Here is a 22,051-nt window from a genome sequence, read left to right as displayed (position 1 = left end):
AAAACTGATATAAGTATGGGCTAGATGAATGGACACTGAGGTGGACTGAAAACTGGTTGAACTCCCAATCTCAAAGGCTTGAGATCAGCCGTATGAAGTCCAGCTGGAGGCAAGTCATTAGTGGTGTACCCCAGGGGCTGATACTGGGGTCAGTACTGTTTAACATCTTCGTTAATGACCTCGATGATTGGTCAGAGTGCATCCTCAGCAAATCTACAGATAATACAAAACTGGGAAGAACAGTTGATACACCATATGGTTGTGCTGCCATTCAAAAGGACCTCAACAGGCTGGAGAAATGGACAGATGGGAACCTCATGATGTTTACCAAAGGGAAATGCAAAGTACCACATCTGCAAAGGAATAACCCCAGACGCCAATATACAGTACTGGCTGGGAAGCAGCTTGGCAATAAAAAGTTTTGAGGGACATCAACTTGAACATGAGTCCGCAATGTGCCCTTGTGGCAAAGAAGGCCAACAGCTTCCTGGGTTGCCAGCAGGTCGAGGGAGGTAATTTTTCATCTCTACTCAGCATTGGCGAGATCTCATTTGCAGCACTGTGTCCAATTCTGGGCTCCCCAGTACACTGGGGATACTAGAGTGAGTCCAGCAAAGGGCCACAAAGATGATTAAAGCACTGGAGCATCTGACATACAGGGAGAAGCTGAGAGAGCTGGGATTGTTCATCCTGAAGAAGAGAAAGCTCAAGGAGGATCTTAATGTCTAAAAATATCTGATGGGGGACAGAGGAGAGGAAGAGAGAAGATGGAGCCAGAATCTTCTCAGTGATGCCCAGGGAAAGGACAAGAGGCAATGGGCACTAACTGCTATTCAGGAAAAAAAGACCCTTTTAAATTTCTACTCTTGAGTTACATGAGGCTACCGTACTGATCCTTGTGACAAACACAAGTACCAGTCATGATCAAGTCAGGCAACAGGAAGAGTCATTTAGTAGCATATTCTATAAATGCAACACAATGTCCCTGTCTCTTCTTCCTGGTAAAGGACCCCACATGCCAGTTGAGGTTGTTCCAAGGGGAGTGAGGACAATAGCTTTATTCTGCAAATTAATTACTCATATGGGATGCAGCAAAGGGGACACAAAGTGTGGGTCAGGGCAGGAGATTTAAACAAGTTCGAGTATATTGTTATTGTGAAGTATCTTTTGCACTTCCACGATTAAGATGCACTGTGTTCTGCACTTAAAATGGAATTCACTGTTTACCCAATAAAACTGGAATGTTATATTTCTAGAACAGCCCACAAAATAAAATTTTGACCAATGAAGGTCACATCAGTTATTTAATGCAAAGAGCTATGCCTTTCTTCTCCAAAAGCCTGACCAAAAGGCCAATTAAATCAACAGTAGCTTTCTTCTGAATTTAGCAAGTTTTGATTAGGTCCTTTAAAAAGACATTATGGATTTTGCTCTGGAAAGCACTCACTAGGTAGGAAAGAGCAGGAGGCTGTAAAATACCCAAAGAGATGGGTAATTAGGGAAATGGACTATCTTGAGCCATGTCCGAGAGCTCTTGCACCCAAACAAGTAGAATCAATCGTTTCCCAGACAACAGCAGTCTTCTGTCATTGTTGGATTTGGCATTTAAGCTGCAGAGGACAGGCACAGGACAGATGGCCAAAGCTTCATCACAACCATCTTTTTAAGGTGTTCCTTTAAAAAACTCATTTAAGACAGGAGATTATTCCATTGTGTCATCACCCCTAATAAGCCAGTAAACATTAGATAAGACAGTGCAAAAGAAAACCAGTTTCAAATCTGCTAGGCTTCCTCTTACCAGCATCTGTTGAGGAAAGGAGACTATAGTTTGTGGTTTTGCCAAAGGTCATTTCAGAGACAAATCAAGAAACGCTTGAAGCTACTACATACTATTTCTTAAAGGTCTCAGTTTTATAATTTATTGCACATTGGCAATTTGCTGAGGCTGCGCAGAAGGTTATTAACTTCAAGGCCTTGGCAACACAGAGCAATGTACACCCCAGAACAGACCAGAAAGGATTTATTGTTGTTGTTCATGTTTAAAGGAAATACCGCATTGTATTTAAATCACACAAACTAAATACAAAGATGAGTAAGGGAAGAAAGCAATTACAATGCATGTCCAGACCTAAAAACCAAAATATGATAGCAGTATAAACATTGCTATTAATTTTACATTGCAATAAAGGTACTTCCTGTATGAAAAATTGAATTGAGCCAGAAAACCCCAAACCAAACCACTGAATAAGTTGAAAAATATTTCCTTAAAATATCTTGACTCAGATGCTCAGGATGTGGAGAAGGGTAATCTTATTTTAAGAGCTTCCCAAGTAAGAATTACTGGTTTACAATAAATTCGGCACTTAACTTTGTAAACAGATGTGCCTCTTCCAAACTTCCTCCACCCCATCCATTGTTTCTCTTACACAAAGCAAAAAATAATGCAATTGAAACTCCTGTCCTACTTAAAGGTTTCTTTGTTCTATTATGAACCTTACTTGACTGCTCAATACTATTGCCCAGAAGAACACCACGTATTTAAACATCTAATCCCCACAAGGGAAGAGAGTCCATTTGGAGCTCCACACTAACTGTAACAAACTGGCTTGGGGACAAAATACTATTAAAAAATATGTATTAATCTAAACTTTCTTCCTGACTATAACTCTCCACACCCTGCACCCACTTATCCTTACATTTCTAACATTTTGTACACTTACAGTCATGTGCAGCTACCTCCTGTACCAGCCCACGAGGTGTGAACTGTGGAGAGGCTTGAAATAGAGACCATTAAGTGACAGAGTTAATCAGAACTAGGTAGTGTCAGAACACACCACAGCATATGTACTACTATCCATGAGACTTTTGCAAATAAAAGGGACCTCTGCAAACAGCTGCATTTCTCAGACTCTAGCCCTGGTAATCAGTGGCAAGACGTGTAGGACAGCAGCTTTCAGACAAGCTATAGATTTTGCACTCAAAGATAAGTGATCAACAATCTCATCCCACTCAAAATAAATGTAAAACTTTACCAGCTCAGCTTTTTGTAGGCAACCTGCAGACATGAGCCTGTAGCTAATTGAGCTATTTATCCTGTGGAATGATAAAGCAGCACTGATGATACCAACATCGCTTGTAAATTCCATAGGTGGGAGCCACTGATCACAACAGTGTCAAGCCTCTGAACATTATTTTGTCAGAAATTTGCAGATGTCTGTTGAAATGGTGGTGTTCAGTTTTGTTTGGGAGCACAACAAAATCTAAGAGGCTCCCAAGGGAAATGCATTACAGCTCCTCATTCATCTCTTGACCAAGCATACTACCTTCCCACACATTCAAAGTACGATCACGATACAGGCAAGCATGCATTCAGTAATGGAACAGCATCTGCAACCAGTCCCCAGCCACACAATGTGGTGCACACATACCCTAATTACGTGACATGCATTTCAGGTTACAAGACAACAGTATATCCAGTCACAACAGAAGGAAGACGTGTAGGGTCATGAAGAAGTGGGGCAGAAAGCAAGATCTTGGTCACCAAAAAAAAATTTTAAAAATCATTGTAATAACAACATGGCCCACAGCTTGCCCCAAAATCCTACCTGGAGCAACTCTCTGGATGAGGTGATTCTGATAAACTGGGTCTGGTCTACGGTCCGCAGGTTTTCTATGTTTGTTCAAGGCTACAGAAATCATCATTATGGATTCAGGGACTTGCATTAAAAGTAAAAAAAAAAACCAAAACCAAAAACCACAAAAAAAACCACAAAAGACTTCTTTCTGGCTAGTGCTGTATGTTTTATACACAGACACACACAATGTTCAGCAACACTATCCTGTCACCAAAGTGCTTCTCCTATGACAATGTTTAGGGAAATAGCATGCCACATTGTGCTGGTTTTGGCTGGGATAGAGTTAGTTTTCTTCCCAGCAGCTGGTATGGGGCTATGTTGTGGATTTGTGCTGAAAACAGTGTTGATAACACAGGGATGTTTTTCGTTACTGCTGAGCAGCGCTTACACAGAGTCAAGGTCTTTTCTGCTTCTCACCCCATCCCACCAGCGAGCAGGCTGGGGGGGCACAAGAAGGTGGGAGAGGACACAGCCAGGACAGCTGACCCCAACTGACCCAAGGGATATTCCAGACCATGGGAACATTGGGAGTGATAGCGTTTGTCTTCTCAAGTCACCATGAGGTTTGATGGAGCCCTGCTGTCCTGGAGATGGCTGAACAGCTGCGGGCCCATGGGAAGTGGGGAATGAATTCCTTGGTTTGCTTTGCTTGCACACATGGCTTTCCCTTCACCTATTAAACTGTCTTTATCTCAACCCACAAGTTTTCTCACTTTTACCCTTCCAATTCTCTCCCCCATCCCACCGGGAGGGAGCGAGCGAGAAGCTGGGTAGGACTTAGTTGCCGGCTGCAGTTAAACCATGACACACATCTGTAAAGCAATTCAGCAAACTTCTTTGAAATATGAAGTCAAAGCCTTTTAATATTAACACAACTTTTGTTCATGACGCAAAAATCATTCTCCTCATTCAATCTTCTGTGGAACCTTCATTCCATCAATATTGCAGTTTCACAGCTAAACATATTAATAGGGTCATAAATATTCAGATTACATAATAAAGACAGTGAAAGCAGACGATAAAATGCTGTTAACATTCATTTACAGCAGCTGGGAAGGCCCTGCCAAATGTTGCTTTACATAACAGGTCATGACGCTCTGACTGCATTAAGCTTTCTGATCACTCTTCCTTTATCTGCTATGATTTTGAACAGAATATGAGACAGTGCAGACTAACCAATGGATTTAGAAGCCCTTTCAAGCACACCAACATTTCAAAGGTTTAAAAGATTAAAATATCAAAAAGACCCTTGTGGTTACTATGTTTTTGCTTTTGCATTTTATAGTGCAGACGCGAAAGTGACGTTCACATCATTTATCTGCATTAGCTCCACAATTCAGTGCCTCCCATAAATTTTAAAAGCGAGTTTATTTTATTGTACCATACTTTGGTTAAGCTATATGCAAAAAAAGGAAAACAATACTCAGTACATTGAAAACACCTCCACTACAGTTTTCACAAGGCATCTTGAGCACTACTGAAACATTCTGTAACGTGTGCATAATCCTGTCCGCAACCTACATTAATTTTGAGCTGCATCTGAATCAAGTGATAGTTCTGGCTTTGGTTCAGTATATTCTGCATTACATTTCCTTTGTTTCAGAACAGTCTCTGCTACACTTAAGAAGTCAAGATTCCCAAAGCATGGGTCAGATCCTACAAGTTCTCAGGCAAGCATCAGCCAGGCATGCGGACTGTGAGACTGGGTCAGAATATTTTACTGTAAAAAACGATGACTCACAGCTTGATTCATTCAGTTTGCATATTTCCATGCCAAAATTAAGGCCAATCCTGCAGACATTTATGGAGATTAGTAGCCCTAGGAAGGTTAAGAGCTCTGGTGAGGTCAACAAATTCATATGTGTAAAGTAAACAAGGCTGTGCTTAACAGGACACACACGGCAGTTACTATACTGCTTGTAAGAGCAATACCACTTCATTCATCCCTCCAGCCCTGCATTCGTTAGCAACTATTCAGAGCACTGGAAACGTTAGAAAGCCTAATGCTTTAACTGACTGAAATTTTACAGCAGTAGGTCTCACCTTTTCCTGTAGCCAAGGCTCATTAGAGAGAATTGACATGTCTATACACAACTGAGGAGTTTCAGCAGCACTTACAAGCTCCACCCCATCCATGTGGGGCACTGCTTCAGCAAGGCCCACCTCACCACTTGGGAAACCACAAGATAAAAGTAAAGGAGACTGACTAATTACCAGATGCTGGCAAAAATCTTAGCCATTACAGGAAAAGTAAAATTCACAAATGGAAATGCCAGTTTCATCAATACTCATTCAGCGTTGTGAAGTCTGCATCAAATTACAAGAAACTCAGAACTTAGTTTTTTTATTTGAGTAAGGCTATCTTCAGTCTCTTCTGGAGACTCTTGTCAGCGCATTCACTCACCTGAAATTAAGATCTCTCTTCACTTTAAATTTAGTGCTCTTGCCCATGTTAGAGCAGGGTCTTGTCCCAGACTTGGAGAAGGAGAGACCAAAAGCGGTTTTTTCCCTAAATCAGGTCTATTTGCACAAGACCTACAGAAGGGGTATGTCTTCCCAAAATCACAGACACTTGAGATGAGATTCAAAGGGGTAACTCCAAGGTTATAAACACACTGTAATAGGAATAATGACCCATATGATCCTAATAACAGGTCTGAATCCCCAACTGTACTATACAACGTGCAAGTTGTAACTTAAAAAAAATCTCTCTTCCAAATAGACCTACAAGCAAGGCAGAGGTTCCTCAACTAGAGGTAGTTATCATCGCTAATCCCATGATCTCGCATACTACTGGTACCTTATGAACTGAGAAAAAAGTAATTGCAGAGATGTTGTCAAAAAAACCACAACATATTTGGAATTAAATTCACTTTCAAATATCCTAACACAAGCAATGTTAAGGTGCAAGTCAGATGTTAGAGCTGAGAAAACAACAGATTACATATAAATACTTAGTTAGTGAACTGAAGTTTCTATTAAGTCTTCATATATATGCTATCTCCTTATTTAGAGTATCTTTCATAAGCTTATAAGCATCTTCTTATCCAGTAGGAACTGCTACTGATTCAGGATGCATTAGCCATTCATTTAATACAACAGTCAATTACAATTAAAAAAAAAAGTAATCAAATAAATAGCTAGATAATTACCGGGTAACTGAGTGGAGTGCAGAACAGAACTAAGAACAAATTGTTCTTTCCAACACAAAATATGCCAGTGCACAGATTCAGAAACATACCTGAAGGGTCACCTTAAATCCCCTTTTAAATTAAGTTGAAAAGAATTTGGACATTTCCATCATTTCCATCTTCTTGCCCGGTTCTGAGCTACAGTACTTTGCGCACAGCTGTTCAAACAAACTGACTTCACCACATCCAGCTGAAGTAGTACAAGTAAATAATAGGCATGTTAATACAACCAAGCCCAATATCTACAAGTATACTGTATGACCACATGCAATGAATAAATAAGGTATCCTCTTAATACTTCTCCCTCCAGATTAATAAAGTAAGTATTCTCAATTTAGAATGGTCACACAAATATCGCAATTCTATAGCCCTCCCCCTTTTCCATTTCTTTAAAAAAGTAGAGCAGGAACACACACTTGCTAGAATATGTAGTGAGACTGGTATCTCTCAGGTGACTGGTCTACCACGCAATGGATTCATAATCACTCTGTAAATAATTAAATATTCATTAAGTCTAAGAAAAAGCAGGAAAGCTTCAACAAACAAGAAAACAGGGAGACTTTCCCCAGAATACTCCTCCCTAGTTCTCAGAGCAATCACTTGCAAGGTCGGAGAGCTGGATTCAAGACTCAAAATTGAGTAAGAAAAAGGTAGCAAGGTGTGAAACCAGACTCCTCATGCAAATGCTCTGATCACTAGGAAGGATGCATCGATCAGATTACTAATGCTGCAATTTCATACATATTTTCACACGGCTCAGTAAAAGCAGCTAACATTTTTAGGTCTTCTCTGGTGGCAACTCAGATGACATCAGCATGGACGGGGCCAGCACTTGTCTCTCGTCTCTGCCAGCTGGAGGCAAGGCAGTTTCTGGTCTATAAATAAGGGAACTATGTTAGTGAGATGCTGTGTTTCAAATTATAACTCCTGCAAACAGCCTGCAGAATAAACATGTGGGCCAGTATATGCAGTCACATAAACATACCCACAGACACCTCTGAAGAGAGACAGCAGCCAAAGAGGAACTAAACATGGCATCTGAAAGGCAAACACAGGAGCTAGAGTTCTTTTATGGATTTAATCCCATGGGATATTTTTCACCCTAAGCCTCTTTGAGCCCATATGGAAGAGTGTGAAAACTGCTGTTGTAGCTCGAAAGCCCTGAGCAGAGACCTCCCCCGTTACACAGAGGCCATTCTGCAACCACCAGGGAATGACACAGAGCTATACTGAACTGGCTGGTGGGACACCAGCAAGGCATGCACTTGGTATCTCTTTGACCAACCCCTCTGCCAACCCTTCCCCTCTCACCAGTAATCCACTACTTTGCTAGTCAGGGTGGTACCTATTGGAGGAATTGCACTTCAGCTCTTATTTTCCTTGAGTTTGCCCTTTTGATATGAAAAAGAGGATTTTCTTGTTCAGCATTATCAAACCAATTATCAGGGATTGTCCAGACAGGTTTCCCAGAGACGTTCTGAAAGACAGGCAAAAGCTGCTAAGCAAATTTTATGCATATTAGCTACTTGGTCTTTGATGATCAGAGTTATCCTTGCTTGCTCTTTCACCAGCCTCTCAGTACTGCATGCCTCAAATGCAGCCTACTGCAACATACCTATAGTTCCCTAGATTTTGTTTTAGACATAGTAGCAGTTTCATAAGGAAAAGGTGCTCCAGTTTTCTGTATGTAGGTACAGTCAGCCAAAGCCACACACAATTCAGCATTCACTTCCACTTGTTCTGCTATGTTAGCATGTAGAAGTAGCACTGGAGCCCTGCTCAAATACAGACTATTTTTCTTGTCCACAGTTTTTCCATTAACATTTACATACTCTTCCTTTACTTAAAAGTACCAGAAACATCTCCACAAGACCAGATATCATGCTTCCCTACGATGCCTTTATTCAGAATGGTTATCATGATAATGCATTAAAACCTTGGCCAAAGACCTGAAGCAGGCAGAAGTCTCAAAGGACAGTTGGAGGAAAAACAATAAAACTCCCACCTCTCACACCCCATAACCTCCCAGGCCCAATAGAAACCTGAAAAAGTAACATGTTATTCCATATTCGCAATTTACAGGTTCTGACTTAAACAAGTTTGTTGACAGAGAGCTGTCTGTCTAGACTCCAGTGAAGGTCAGTAACTTCAGTCCAATACAAGGAACAGGATGGTTCGAGATGCTCGTGGCTGCTTGTTTCTCAATATGGCCACATGATCAAGTTTGCAAGGAGTAGTGTATTCCACCATCCCACAGGTAAAGTTAAAGACAGCAGTGGGAATACTGCTTAAGAAGCACGGTATTTGACCCACAACTACAACATCATGGCATCAGAAGTGGCTGGCAATTAAAGGATTACAATACTGTTGACGATAATCCGATGTGCTCAGCTGCAGATGCCCACGGACTGCTCACAGCAGGCTGCTGGGGAAGAAGCAATGCCAGGCATGCATGACAGCACTTGTTGCCACCAGGCTCTTCCACAGCACCCTGGGAGGAGAGAGAGAGGAGCCCCTAGGAGGTGGGGACCTGCCACCTGCACTGGGCTCCTTCATCTCTTCTGCACAGGTGAGCTCGTCCCACTCTGCACATGGTTGTGACTTCAGTGCAAGGGCATCTGAGGAGGTTAGCGCTTTTGTTCTATTTTCCGTCATGACAAGAATCTCACTAATTCTATGCACTGTTACTTGGAAACTAGGAAGGCACAAATACATTAAGGCAGCCTTAAAAAAAAAAGGCAACATAACGCACACAACCCTATTACATTGGGTCTTAACCTCAAGTAGTCTGCTGGGCAGCAAAAGAGAGCAGAGTTGTCACGTTCTTAAACTTAAATCAAGTGCTTAACTTAAACCAAGCTCTTAAACATACCAGTTATCCCTTTGCAACACAAAACAAACAAGCCAGCTTTCCATTACACAGCTGGTGCTCCGTGGAACTGACACTATTTATGCCAAGAATGCAGAGACACCAATTTGCCACATACACAAGGACCTATGAACAAGAGTTTATATACTTTCTTTTCCACTAATCATCAAATTAGTGATTTGCAAGAGGAACAGCACACTGTGCTATCTAAACACTTATAACAACTTTGGTGTAATAAGGGTAAGAACTTTTTTCCTTTTTAGTATATACCTTTTGGATGCCTGCATAAACACCGTCAAAGGAATAAGAGTAACTTTATGCCTATCAACCTAGTCACAACGTGTTTTGGTACAGAGGCATGTATTGCAGTGTATCTAGCAAGCAAGGAGAACAATGACTAGAGACACTAGACAGCTGTCTGACACAGTGCCCTGAACTACTAGGATTATAAAACTTTAAGGAAAAGGACTGTGTGGATCATCAAGTCCAGTCTGCTGTTACCACAGGCAATCCTATCTTATAATCTTTCCCAAAAGATTTTTTTTACTGTATAGTTGGCATCTTAAAAAAAAAGTTAATAATGAAAGGCTAAAGTTTTGGGTTTTTCAGCAGTAAAAGCAAAATAATAAATCTTGTTTTATAATATTAAAAAAGTGACTTTTAATCCTTTCAATTTCTCTATTACTTTCTAAAATGGTAACTCAGTTGTTGAGTTGGAAAGTTTTGGTTCTGATGCCTCCTTATCTTGGTACTGAACGAACACTTACTTTATCTTGCCTCTGACCTAATACTTTAGATTGTTTATCCTATCATCTCTTAAAAGCCAGAGGGGAAAAGCAGAGAACAGCAAGGCTTGAAAGAAGACAGGTTGTTGAAAGAACAGAGCCATACAAGAGCTATCACTGAATCTTACTAGACTTCTGCTGTACTCTGTACTTTGTAAACATGAGCAGATTTCTGTGATTTTCAGGAAGCAGATACCCTGGGACCAACTAGAACAGTAGAGACTGGTTTCTTTCACCATATGCAAGAAAGTACACTGTAAAGTGAAAGGGGATCAGCACATCTCCTTATTTAGTTTAACACACAGACGGGGCAAAGCGAAAAGCATGCACCACTCTACTTCTGATACCTAAAGCAGCATCTTGAAGACTCCCAACACAAGACAGCACCAACAAACTGCTAGCAGATTGTACACTCAGAGAAATGCAGATGAGTAAGCACTGAGTCAGTTAAGGAGTCTGGACAGTCCATTTACATGAATGTGCAGTAGTCAGTTACATTTCCCACAACAGCTAATTATGTAAAGGGTTACAATCATTACTTCCCGGAAGTCATCATCCGGTAAGCCAGCTGCATTTGCTTTTTATTCCCAATAACAAAAAAATACTACATCGTAAGTGTTCTAACTATATTTTTTGTAACATCTATTTCACAATTAAAAAAAATAATTTTATGTCCAGTATATTTTGAGAATGTTTTGGTTAATATGCTAATACAGCTCTCTTGCCTGCTTGTCAGCACTTCTACGTGTGTAACTGGAAGTCTCAGGAGGCCGCAACTGAAACTCAAGCAGGTTTTATCGGTCAATAACAGATAACACAACAAGTTAACAGGGATATTCTAACTGATGAATCCATGATCACACTTCCAAGCAAGTTCTACTGAAACTTCTTCTAGAAAAATGATAGACAAAGAAAAGCTTTTTTTCTCTTCTTACCACTCTGTAACTAAAAGCAACCCCTCAGATGCTATGATCAAGGTAAATGCAGATGAAGTACCCACACACCTTCAGAGGGACTTCATTAAAACCAGATTAACTGCACTGTCCTGCACTGTATAGAGTTAGAAATTAATGACACAGGTCATCCTTAACTCATTTCACAGATATGACTATTACAGAGTCAAATCACAAAGCATACACTTTCTCTACAGTATTTTCTGAGACCATTTAGCAGTTTTGCTGGTGTTTGTTTCCTAGAGATTTTTCTGATGTAGGAGGCTGGGCCCTTTTCTTGCCCAAATGTTTCAAGTGAAAGACTATGAAGAACACCTTCTCTTCCTACCTGCAACACCTACCTCATTAACATGCACCTAGAGCTAGGATTATTTTATTGTGCAGCCATGAACCAAACCAAGCGTTTTCTCCTTCTAGAGAAGACAAACTGTTCACCATAATGTTTGCACTCACTGACTAGCAGAGAGTATTACAAAGTCATGGCCATGCCCACATACAAGCCAGTTCTTGGAAACAGAACATTAGATTTACTTGGGGTTAATTCCAAAACATTCTTCATTTTCCATAAAGTGATTGCATCTCAATCTCAGGATTTATTAAACAGTCACCTCCAGGTAAAATCCAGGTTTCCAGTGGGTTGTATGATGCAAGATTGAATACTGCATCTCGAAATTCATACAGGTATGTGCCTGAGAGATAGTGACATGAAGAGAGGACAGGGAAGGGGCTATTGAAGAGAGTTTCCTTGTTCAGCTGTAGCTAATTGAAAATGGCTTGAGAATACCAGCGTTTTGCCTGGACAAGATGGATTAGTGGGCAGAGCATAGGTAAAACTTAATACACCACCTTTAGCCTACCAGGTGGCTATAACTGACTTGTGACACACTTCTGTGTCTATCAGAAGATAACTTCCACAAGCTGCAGAAACAGTAGATTCCTGAGGAAGCGGTGCCTCAGGATTACTGCTCCCATTACAACAGATCAAAGTGAATTGTTTGTCTTAGAGCACTCCCACAGGACCAAGCCACCATACAAACTGCCTGAACAGCCTGCAGTTGTTTAAGTCTAGGAAACAAAGGAAAAAGAGCAGTGATAACCAACTCCCTTGGTTTTGGTGCCAGATATAGTCTTGGTAATGTAAAATACATGCAGCAAGCAGTCTTCCTGTGCAGACAGCTCTGTCTCTTACCCAGGAGATGATCCCATGCTCTCGGCAATGGCCCTCTGTGCTTCATCCCAAGTCTCTGCTACTGCACAGCCCACCAGCCTCATCCCTGTTAGTGGTACACAAGCAGCGATGCCAGCCATTGCGCCTTCAACCACTGCCTCCCGTTTCCAGCTGTTGTTCTTCCTCCACATGCATACATATATACATACCCCCACAATCTCTTGAACCTCAGGGCATTTGGCATGGTGCCCAAGAGACAAGAAGTGGGGACAGAAAAGACATAGCCTAACTTCAGGCAGAACAGGCTATTCATGACTTGCAGCTCCTGGACTGACCAGCACAGAGCAAGGTCAGGCAGCCTTGCCTCGGAGATGGCCAGCACTTGATCAGATCAGCCCAGATAGCTCAGAGCAGAGAGCACAGGGCAGTCCCAGGATGGTCAGGTCAGTAAACGGCAAAGTGGGAGAAGCCAGGCACAGAGGAAATGCTGCCATGAGACTAAAACCTGCAGGGAGCAAAGGGCAGGGCACAAGGAGCCCTGGTACACATTTAGACTAATCGATCACACACAAAAACAAACCCCCACACTCCAAAGCCTATTTTGCTCCATGAAAGCCGAGCAGTAAGAGTAGATTAGACTCTAATACGGATTAATACAAGTTAAGGTAGCACTAATTTCCACTAGGGAGACTAGAAAGGTTAGATGTGGGATAGCATGACAGCTAGATGTAGCAAGGGCTTGGAAAAAAGATAAAGGGAAGAACAAGCACCACAGGAGTTCCACTGACACCTGCCTGTCTCCATTTGTGCTCTCCCCCAAGTCCAGCCCTATCCAAACCAAAGATTAGATGTGCTGCACTGTCAAGTTACAGTCAGCGATTTCTAATAGGCTGTGTATGGTCAGCACAGGATTTTTCTTATCCCATCTCAACAGCACTGACCAACTTTTTTCCAGTGCCACCATCCATCACCTCTGACTGACAAGGAGACCAGTTTTCACAAAGGGCAAAGCCTAACCCAAGTAAAGTTTGAGGCAGAAAACGAGATGAAATTCAGATCCCATTCTGTCTTACTGCAGCCATTTCAAACCTGTAAGTTTAATTTTATTAGCAACTAGGACTTCAGTGCATAAAAAAGTGACCAATAAAAGATAATGGCAGGAAATTAAATGAACCTTAGCATGATTTAGAGCATTGCTCTGCAACAGTAAAACTGCACAGAAAGTGTGCTTGGAAAGGAGAAAAAGCCCCAAAGAAGTGATCATAAAAGGATCCAAACTGCTTCTGAGTCAGAGGCGAGTAAAAGCTTTCTTAGAGACTAACAAAAAAAGCACAGGTATACATAAAACATACACATTAAATATGCATTATGATTGCCATATTGCCAGAAAGAACCAGTGGTCAGAGAGTCCATTCATTGCTTGCCCTTTTATGTGTGCTGTAGCAATTAGGGCTTTATTCACCTTTAAATTCAAGTAAAATAATAAATGTAGTTTCACTGCAGTGCTGGGAGACACCAGGTGCAGTGTGTGGTCAAACCAGGAAAAAAGTCTACTTTCCTGACTCTCAGCTATATTTTCAAAAGGGTACCAAGAAAAGGCATTTTTTTCTTCAATTACATAGAAAGACTAAGAGGCCCAAACTGCTGAAGTTCCTCAATCATGACCTCTGGGAAGTAGGCTTTTTGTAGGGCTCCCACCACCCCCCAAATAATTTGGCACACAGCACTGAACTAAAAGAAGTTCCTTAGTTTTCATTCCAAGAAAGCTGTGAGAAGAATAAAAGTACTGAATATGTAGGTTCAAAAAAAAAAAAAAAGATTGTTCAGTTTATGACTGAACTAACTAAACCTGCAGATATCCCTTCCAGCTGCATAGCCAGCTACAAACTCATTAACATTTACCTGGACAATTGAAGTTTGTACTCTGAAGGGAAGGATCACAGAGCAGGAAGAGAGTAGTGGGGAAAAAAGGTAAGGAACTATCCTTCATTAGCCTATCACTTGAACAATGTGTAACTCCAGTTGAAAAACAGCACGAAGAACAATATCCTTTCTGTATAAAACAAAACTCATTGTGGTCAAGTTCTTTGATCAGAAACATTTCTAGTGAACTACACTTGATAAACTTGAACTTTGGAAACTGGCATCCATTCACCAGAATTTTTCAAAGTAAAACTTGAGAATTCTGGCATCATCCAAGGCACCAAATTTTTCATTACGAAGATTTTTCTCAAAATAGTTATCAGGTAAGTTTACTAAAACATCAACCCAATTTGTATTTCAGAACTCAGAAAGGCTTCTGTTGTTTTAATTCTAGATTGTTTTAATCTGAAGTAAGTTGAAATTCAGTTTCACAAATTAGAATTTTCATTTTCCATAAAAATTAATTAGGCAATGTAATAGAGTGCTAAAAAATTGTTTCTGGTGGGAAATAGGAGTATTTTGTTCTGAGGACCACGCAAACACTGATCTTAGGGAAGTGTCTCCCTTCACAAAGCTGCTTTTGGGCTTATATTTCCACTCAGTCACTTTCCACTGAAGGTGGAAAAAGGAAGCATCTAAGTAGGTCTTCCCTCAGTGCTTTGCGGTTAGAGATGCAGTTTCATAGAAAGGCCAGGAGACAAACTCCAACAAACGTCAACCATTCAAACCATACAGAGGACCTCACTGAATAGACAGGCCCAGATATCAGTCAGCACAATGCTTACCTATTCAAAGCACACTTCTCCTGCACATGGAAGGCCAGTTACAAGTCTTAAGGTAAATATGCCAGTTTAACACTTCAATGATCTGAAAGCTATTGAGCAGCATCCCCGATCCTCTGCTACTACTACACATTTCTTCTCCAGAGAGATAAACTTTTGAAGGGAGGCAGGTATTCAAGATCTCACTAGCTCAGCCCTTTACCATACCCAAGACATCCACACGGACATCAGAGGATGCTCTTGTATTTCTTCGCTACTGTGGACTGCTCAAGTAACTTTATCAACAGATGCTACTTGATGTTACCAGCAGTACCAAGAAACAGCTGGTCCTCAGAACACAAAAGGTATGATAATAATAGGCTACTACAGTCAACTGAGCTTTGAGTTAAGGAATGCTGTGTATTAATCTAAGTTGGGTCACGTATCAGAAAGTTAATAACTCAACTCCTAACTACACCACCAGTCTGTGGCTCATTTAAACAGGATTCCCTCTACTTTCTAGCCCTAGTCATAACCCCCACCCCAGTTGCAAGGTTGGTAGGCAACCTACCTCTAATGATTTCAGAGGGCCTATAAAATTATCACATTCTTCAGAAAAAACATGTACAATTGATAGTCTGGATGATCAGAGATATTTTAAGAAGTGATTTTACTCAGTAATCCAATATAGTTTTCAAAAAGTCTACAAGGCACATTGCCTGAGACATTTTTAACAATAATAAATCGTTCCTCAGAACTGTCAAAGTGTTCTTGAATAAACAAGCTCTCGATGCCTTTCCTAAAGATTTTGAATTAGAAAGCAAAACATTGCTGAGAAGTAGGTGCTTCAGCAAAATTATCAAGTAACAGGGTCATACTGGAACTGCAGCGTATCAAGATAGCTCACTTCCAACAAGTAAGAGTTACAGAAGCAAGCATGCCTTTCTGTCTAGAAATTAAGGTACCTATGTCATCATAGTATCCTTACATCCCCCAAAACAATGGGTATAGGTATCCACCTAGACAGATCTAACTTTAGTATTAAGATACCCTTAAGAAATTTTGTTCTGCTTTCTATATGCTGTGCAGGGAAGTGAACACAATTCCCTTACTGTTACAATTGGGATAGTTCTTGGCAGAAGTTAGGCTGAAGAACAGGGATGCTGCAAAAAAATGTGCAATAAGATGTTCTGCCCAACAAGTCAAAAGTACCTTGTCCACTTCAGCTTGACAAACAGGTAACATTTGCAGGCTTTCTACTGTTCCTGTATGACCTCCACTAAAGCAACAGCCAAGCTACTGATACTGCTAAAAGTCCAAGGAGAAGATGTCAGTTTACACCATCCAAGAACCAGGCAGAACAATTAACATCTGTTACTGCTTCCTATTTGAGGAGTTAAGAGCAGAAAAGCTATGTGAAGAATGGCACCATTAAATCCTCATTTCCAAATATGGCACCATATACATACCCTACAAGTCATGTACATTACAGGCCGCTCTTTTCTCCGGTATCAATATTCAGACCTCTTACAACAGGATTTACAAATGCATACATCAGTCGTATGGTTTCTGAATCACTAACACTGGTGTTCAGCATGCTAGGCTCAATGCAATCTCATAACAAGGCAAGGGATGTATGTGTTCTTACACCCCTTTGCACACTCCTGTCCAGAGGACCTCAAATGGCTAGTTTGCTGTTAAATTGTCCACATCCTTCAGGCAACTAAACACGTCAGCAGTGAGAAATCAGCTAGCCATTGCAAACACCAGAAATCATAAGCAGTGAAAGCATTTTGGCCACACCCTTTCTCCTATCCTAATGTATGAAATTCCAGGTAGTATACAGGGACCTGCCTTTCCTGCATTTACATTCCCTTAAACTTACGTTGCTGGCTAATTAGGACTGATTCCTTAGCCCTTGAACCCCCCAATATCAAAAAGATTTTCAAGGTATCACACAATGGTATCACTACTTTGTTACAATATCACTGAGCTAGCATCAAGCAGAATTATGTCTTAGTACAGACAGTTCTTGCCACCTGAAATACAGCTATAGTGATGCTGGTTAAAGGAAAAGCATTTCTGGCTACAATTTCTAGCCCAGCATACTTTTTCAAACAGCTGCTAATCAACAATTCAGGCGAGACAGTTGGGACCAGACTGTACACACCCCAGACCACCACAAAGAAGCAAAGCAACTCAAAATTCCTACCAAGCTATGTTTACAAATGCCACCTCCCTCTGCAATTATGACAGGGGACCATGGCACCAAAGGAGAGCCAAGTTCTCAGAGGTGCTTTCTACCTTAATCTTTGCTGTTTATGAAACAATCCAATATATGTAGCTGAAGGGCATGGTATTTTTTCTTCATTATTCAAAAGAAAAGAATGGTTTATATAGCAACTGGCTGTAGTTAATAAAGGCTCAGCCTGTAACAATCGCATTAGGAGGAGGCAAAGAACAGTCTGCAGGCTCTGCAAAGAGCTTAGGATATTGAACATTTTTTTCTGCTCCGTGATCAAGACAAATCTACACCAGCTCCACATAAAGGCAGAAGCACCAATCCTCCAAGGGCTCAATGGCAGTGAATCCACCAGCTACATGACTGCTGTCTCAGCCCTGCCCATGTCAGACACTTGAAGCATGGCCTACCTGCCAGCTCAGAAAAGACCCCTCACTACCCACCTATCTGGCAGGTCTCTTATTTCAAGACTAAATCCCTTCCTGGACCCAAAACCACTTTCACCGGTGACAGGTATTTTTCACAAGAAGTTAAGCTTAGGAAGAATAAAACTCAAAAACTCTCTCTTTCCTCTGAAGAGAAAAAAAAAACCAGCAACAAAACTCCAGTAATTGTCTTGAAAATTTGACCTCACAGGATCAAGTAAGAGGAAAAAATACTGTGCAATTACAGAAAGTCAACAAATCTTTGAACAGCTGAGGAGTGGTTCCTCCCACCCCATTTCAGACACCTCAGTTTGAAGGTCCCCAGCCCTTGCATGGGGCAGGAGGGCTCCTGAAGCCCACGGACCTGCATGGGGGGACACTCCGTCTCTGCACATCACAGACCGCATGCAGCATCAAGGAGGGTCCACCCCACTCAATTTAATAAACAGAGTTCGAGTGTCACATAGCTTTTTAAGGCTGCATTTCAGGTTTGTGGCCATCCTCAAAGCTCGGATGTATTGCAATTTGTGTATTATGCAATATACTCCCCGACAGCACCCAGAATAAAGGATGTGCACCACGAGACCCACACCCACCGCCCATGCCGCTACTTTCCCACCCCCTCTTCCACCCAAGACGCTGGCAGAGGGGAAAACGCTGGGCAAGGAGAGGAAACTCGAGGGTCTGGAAGCGCTGGTGGCTCCAGCCGGGGTCCGCCGGCGCTGCCCTCGGCACAATAGTTGCATGCAATACAACCGGGCGATGCGAGGCTGAAATACTTCCTGGGATGGCTGAACGGGCTCATTCAATAGCCAAGGATAATTCTTTATTAGCCATCTTCTACGGCGCAACAGAGAAACTACAGCCCTGAGGGGAGGGTGGAGGACACCAGCCATGTGCCTTAAGAAAGGGGCATGGCTTACTATTGTCTCTCGCCTCAGTCTAACTGCCAAGCTTTTTTTTTTTTTTTTTTTTTTTTTTTAATCCCCTCCGCCCGGTGTTCCCGAAGTCGGTGGAGAAAGGGAAGGTGCTCCGCCGGGGCCGGGCACCGGACCACCGCCGCAGCTGCCGCCCGACCCCAACCCCCGCCGGCCCCTCACACAACCCGGCGCCGCTCGGAGTGCGGGGGGCGGGGGGGGGGGCGGGCAGTGGCCGCCGCCCCGAAGTTCGGGCAACAGGGACCGCCCGGACGGCGGCGGCGGGGCCGGCCTCGGCCCGCAGCCTGGGGAAGGGGCCGGGGGGCTCGGCTCGGTCTCCCCGCCGCGGGGGCTCCTCGGCTCTCCCCGCCGCCGCCGCCCCGCGCCCCTGAGGCCCGGGAGCCGCCTCCCGCGCCCCGCGCTTACCTTTCACTTGACTTTCATACTCCGCTATGATCTCTTTGTCCTTTTTGAATCTGCTCGGGGTTGACATTATCCACTTGCTTCTTCCGCTTCTCCCCCTTCTTCTCCTTGCTTTAAATTCTTCTCCTGGAGGGGCTCCCAAGTTCTCTCAGACGGCCGCAAGCCGGAGCGAGCGCGGCGGCGGGCGGCTGGCCCCGCGGGAGCGCCGCCGGCACCGGAGGCGGGGAGGCGGCGATCAGACTAACCCCGGCGCGGGCACCATCGCCTCCAGGCACGGCCGCCGGCAGCAACGCGCTCCGCGGCCCGGGGCCGCCGCAGGGCGGGGCGGGGCGGCGGAGGAGCCGCCGCCGGCCGCGGGGCACCCGCTCCACTAGGCGAGGGCGGGGGCCGGGCGGCTGCGCCCCACCATTGTTATCTCTCCTCACGCACCCGGACGAGGGGCAGGGCAGGAGGGAGAAGGCGCGGGCGGCAGGCAGGCAGGCGGGCGGCAGGCAGGCAGGCAGGCAGGCGACCGCGCTCGGCCCGTACGCCAGAGGCACTAGTCACTCGTGTCGCCGCGCTCGCCCGCCTGGGTGGGGACTCGGGGCCGGCGCCCCGCCGTGACTAACCGCGGGCGGCAGCGCGGAGGCGCATGTCGCAGCCCCGGCGCCCGAGCAGCTGCCGGCGGCGGGGCGGCACCCCCGCCGCGCCCTGGAGAGGTGTCTCCGAGAATAAACTTCTCCCCGCCCCGCCGCCGCTCTCCCCTCCCTCCTTTCCTGCCTCCCCGCCTGCCGCCGCTCCTCGCTCGCCTCGTCCCCGCTGGCGCCCGCTCCGCCTCCCCCCAACCCCCCAGCCCCCGCCCTGCCGGCAGCCGGGGCGGGAGCGCGGCCGCGGCCACCGCCCACCGCCGGGCCCGCAGGCCTCCCGCCGGCCCCGCCGCCCGCCTCCCCCGGCTGCCCCGCGGCGGGAGGCCTAGGAGGCCCGGCGCGCCCGGGTGGGAGGGAAGGGGCCCCGCGGCCCACAGCCCGCATACGGTGGCCGGGTGCCCTGAGGGGACGGGGCTGCGAGGCGGCGGCATGGTGACAGAAGGCCCTCGATCCGGCGGGGAAAGTTAAAGCCCCGTGCTGCCGGCACCGCCAAGCCGCACGGGCAGGGGAGAGGCTAGAAGGGAGATGTGTCCTTCGGGGACCCCGGTTTCCTCCCCCGTGCCGAGCGGGGCCGCGGCTGCACCGGCGTGCCCAGCGGCCGGGACCCAGAGGGGCCAGGGCATGGCGGCACCCGGGGGAGAGCTGCGGCCCTCAGCACAGCGGGCCTGGCCTCCGCCGTCCTCACCCGCCTGCTGCTGCCCCTTCTGATGCAGCTTGTTCTCGAGGGCACCCCTGTGTGGGGCACTCCCTGCCGCTCGTTGGGGAAACAAGAAAAACAGGGCGGGAGGCCATCCAAAATGCTGCTCCCTCGAACCGCTGTGCGTGGTGTGCGTGGGGGCTGGCCCTGTTCGGAAGGTCACGTTCAATGTCGACGTTAGAAGGACGGACCCCAGCCCTGCGAGCAATGGTGCGCGGCCCTCCCTGCAAAGCTGGGGCTGTGAGAAGGGGAAGAAGGTTGGGCACGGTTAATGGTTGGACTCGATGATCTTGAAGGTCTTTTCCAACCTAAATGATTCTATGATTCTAAGGTGGTCCAGAAGGGCAGGAAGAGCTGAAGTTGGGAGCATGAGGCGAGTCACCGAAGGGGAGAGGTGGCCCGGGCGTGCCCTTGCTCCTGGGTGCCTCCTGCAGCGATGGGGACAGCCTCTTTCTCTGCCTGCAGAGCTGGCACCTGGCTCAGCCCTTCAGGGCTGCGGAGGATGAGCTGGCTGCCAGCTCTGCAGACAGAGATGAGGTCGTGCATGCCAGGAGTCGAGCGCAGCGGTTCGCAGACCCGGTAGCCACACTTCTCCTCCGTCCCAGGCTCTAAGCTTGGGAGTGACCTGCAGAAGGAGTCAGGTGTGACTCAGGTTGCACAACCCCTTTCCCTTTCCCCCGGCTGCCCTGAAACTCAGCCTTTGCCTGAGAAGAGCTTGCAAAAAACAACCATGGAAAAAGCAAAGAGTGATGGACACTGCTGCCTCACGATGGGCAAAGAATGTGGCTGTCGTTCATGGGTCAAAGCCAAAAGCCAAACCCTAAGGCCACAGCTGCAGACTTTGGGCTGCAGGGAGGTCAGCTCTGAGGAGGTTAAAGGCAGGCAGGGGACTTTCTGGAGGCACAGAGGGCTCTACTGAGTCAAGTATGTCCAGGAGTGATTAGGCAAAGTTGCAAACTATTCACGAGGAGTTTCCAAAGGTGGCTGCTGTGTGATTCATGTGGTGAAAGTGCCCAGAGATCCTATCCTGGATAGCTAGTCCTGCCACTGCCAGGACCTGACCCTTCAGGACAAACAGGAGTGAACGGTGGGATCATCTGCTGCTGGGAAAGTTCAAGCCGGCTACCCAGTAATTTGGCTAGATTTGAGCTTTAGTGCTATGGGGACCCAGCCCTCAGAGGGCAATAGCACAGTTACCTATACTCATGCAGACATTCTTGCCTGTGTTTATATTTAATTCTTGTAAACACATTGCCTTGGTGTTGCAGTTGCTCGCTTCCACACCTCTGCATTTCAGCAGTCAGTATACATCTGCCCTTTGCAGTTCATCTTTCAGTTTCCATTGGTACGGTGCTCTCACCTGCTACAGGATCAGGGTAACAGGATTCCTGTTCCCCTTCCCCTCTTCATGTGTTGTTCTCTGTAATTTTATTATG

The 22,051-nt window shown here is 45.0% G+C and overlaps 1 protein-coding gene across 2 annotated transcripts in view; it reads right to left on the bottom strand.

Moving 5' to 3' along the window:
- SRGAP1 (SLIT-ROBO Rho GTPase activating protein 1) overlaps nt 1-20,004 on the bottom strand; it is a 152,844-nt gene extending 132,840 nt beyond the window's left edge. For both annotated transcript variants that reach the window (XM_049792271.1, XM_049792272.1), the window contains exon 1: nt 19,296-20,004. In XM_049792271.1, the coding sequence (XP_049648228.1) occupies nt 19,296-19,362 (67 nt within the window). In that variant the 5' untranslated portion in view covers nt 19,363-20,004. The remainder of the gene's footprint in view (nt 1-19,295) is intronic.
- Nucleotides 20,005-22,051: the final 2,047 nt, after the last annotated feature.

The sequence above is a fragment of the Accipiter gentilis genome, chromosome 34, assembly GCF_929443795.1.
Source record: "Accipiter gentilis chromosome 34, bAccGen1.1, whole genome shotgun sequence".
NCBI lineage: Eukaryota > Metazoa > Chordata > Aves > Accipitriformes > Accipitridae > Astur > Astur gentilis.
Note: the sequence above shows the minus strand (reverse complement) of the source record. Positions and strands in the feature narration are given on the sequence as shown.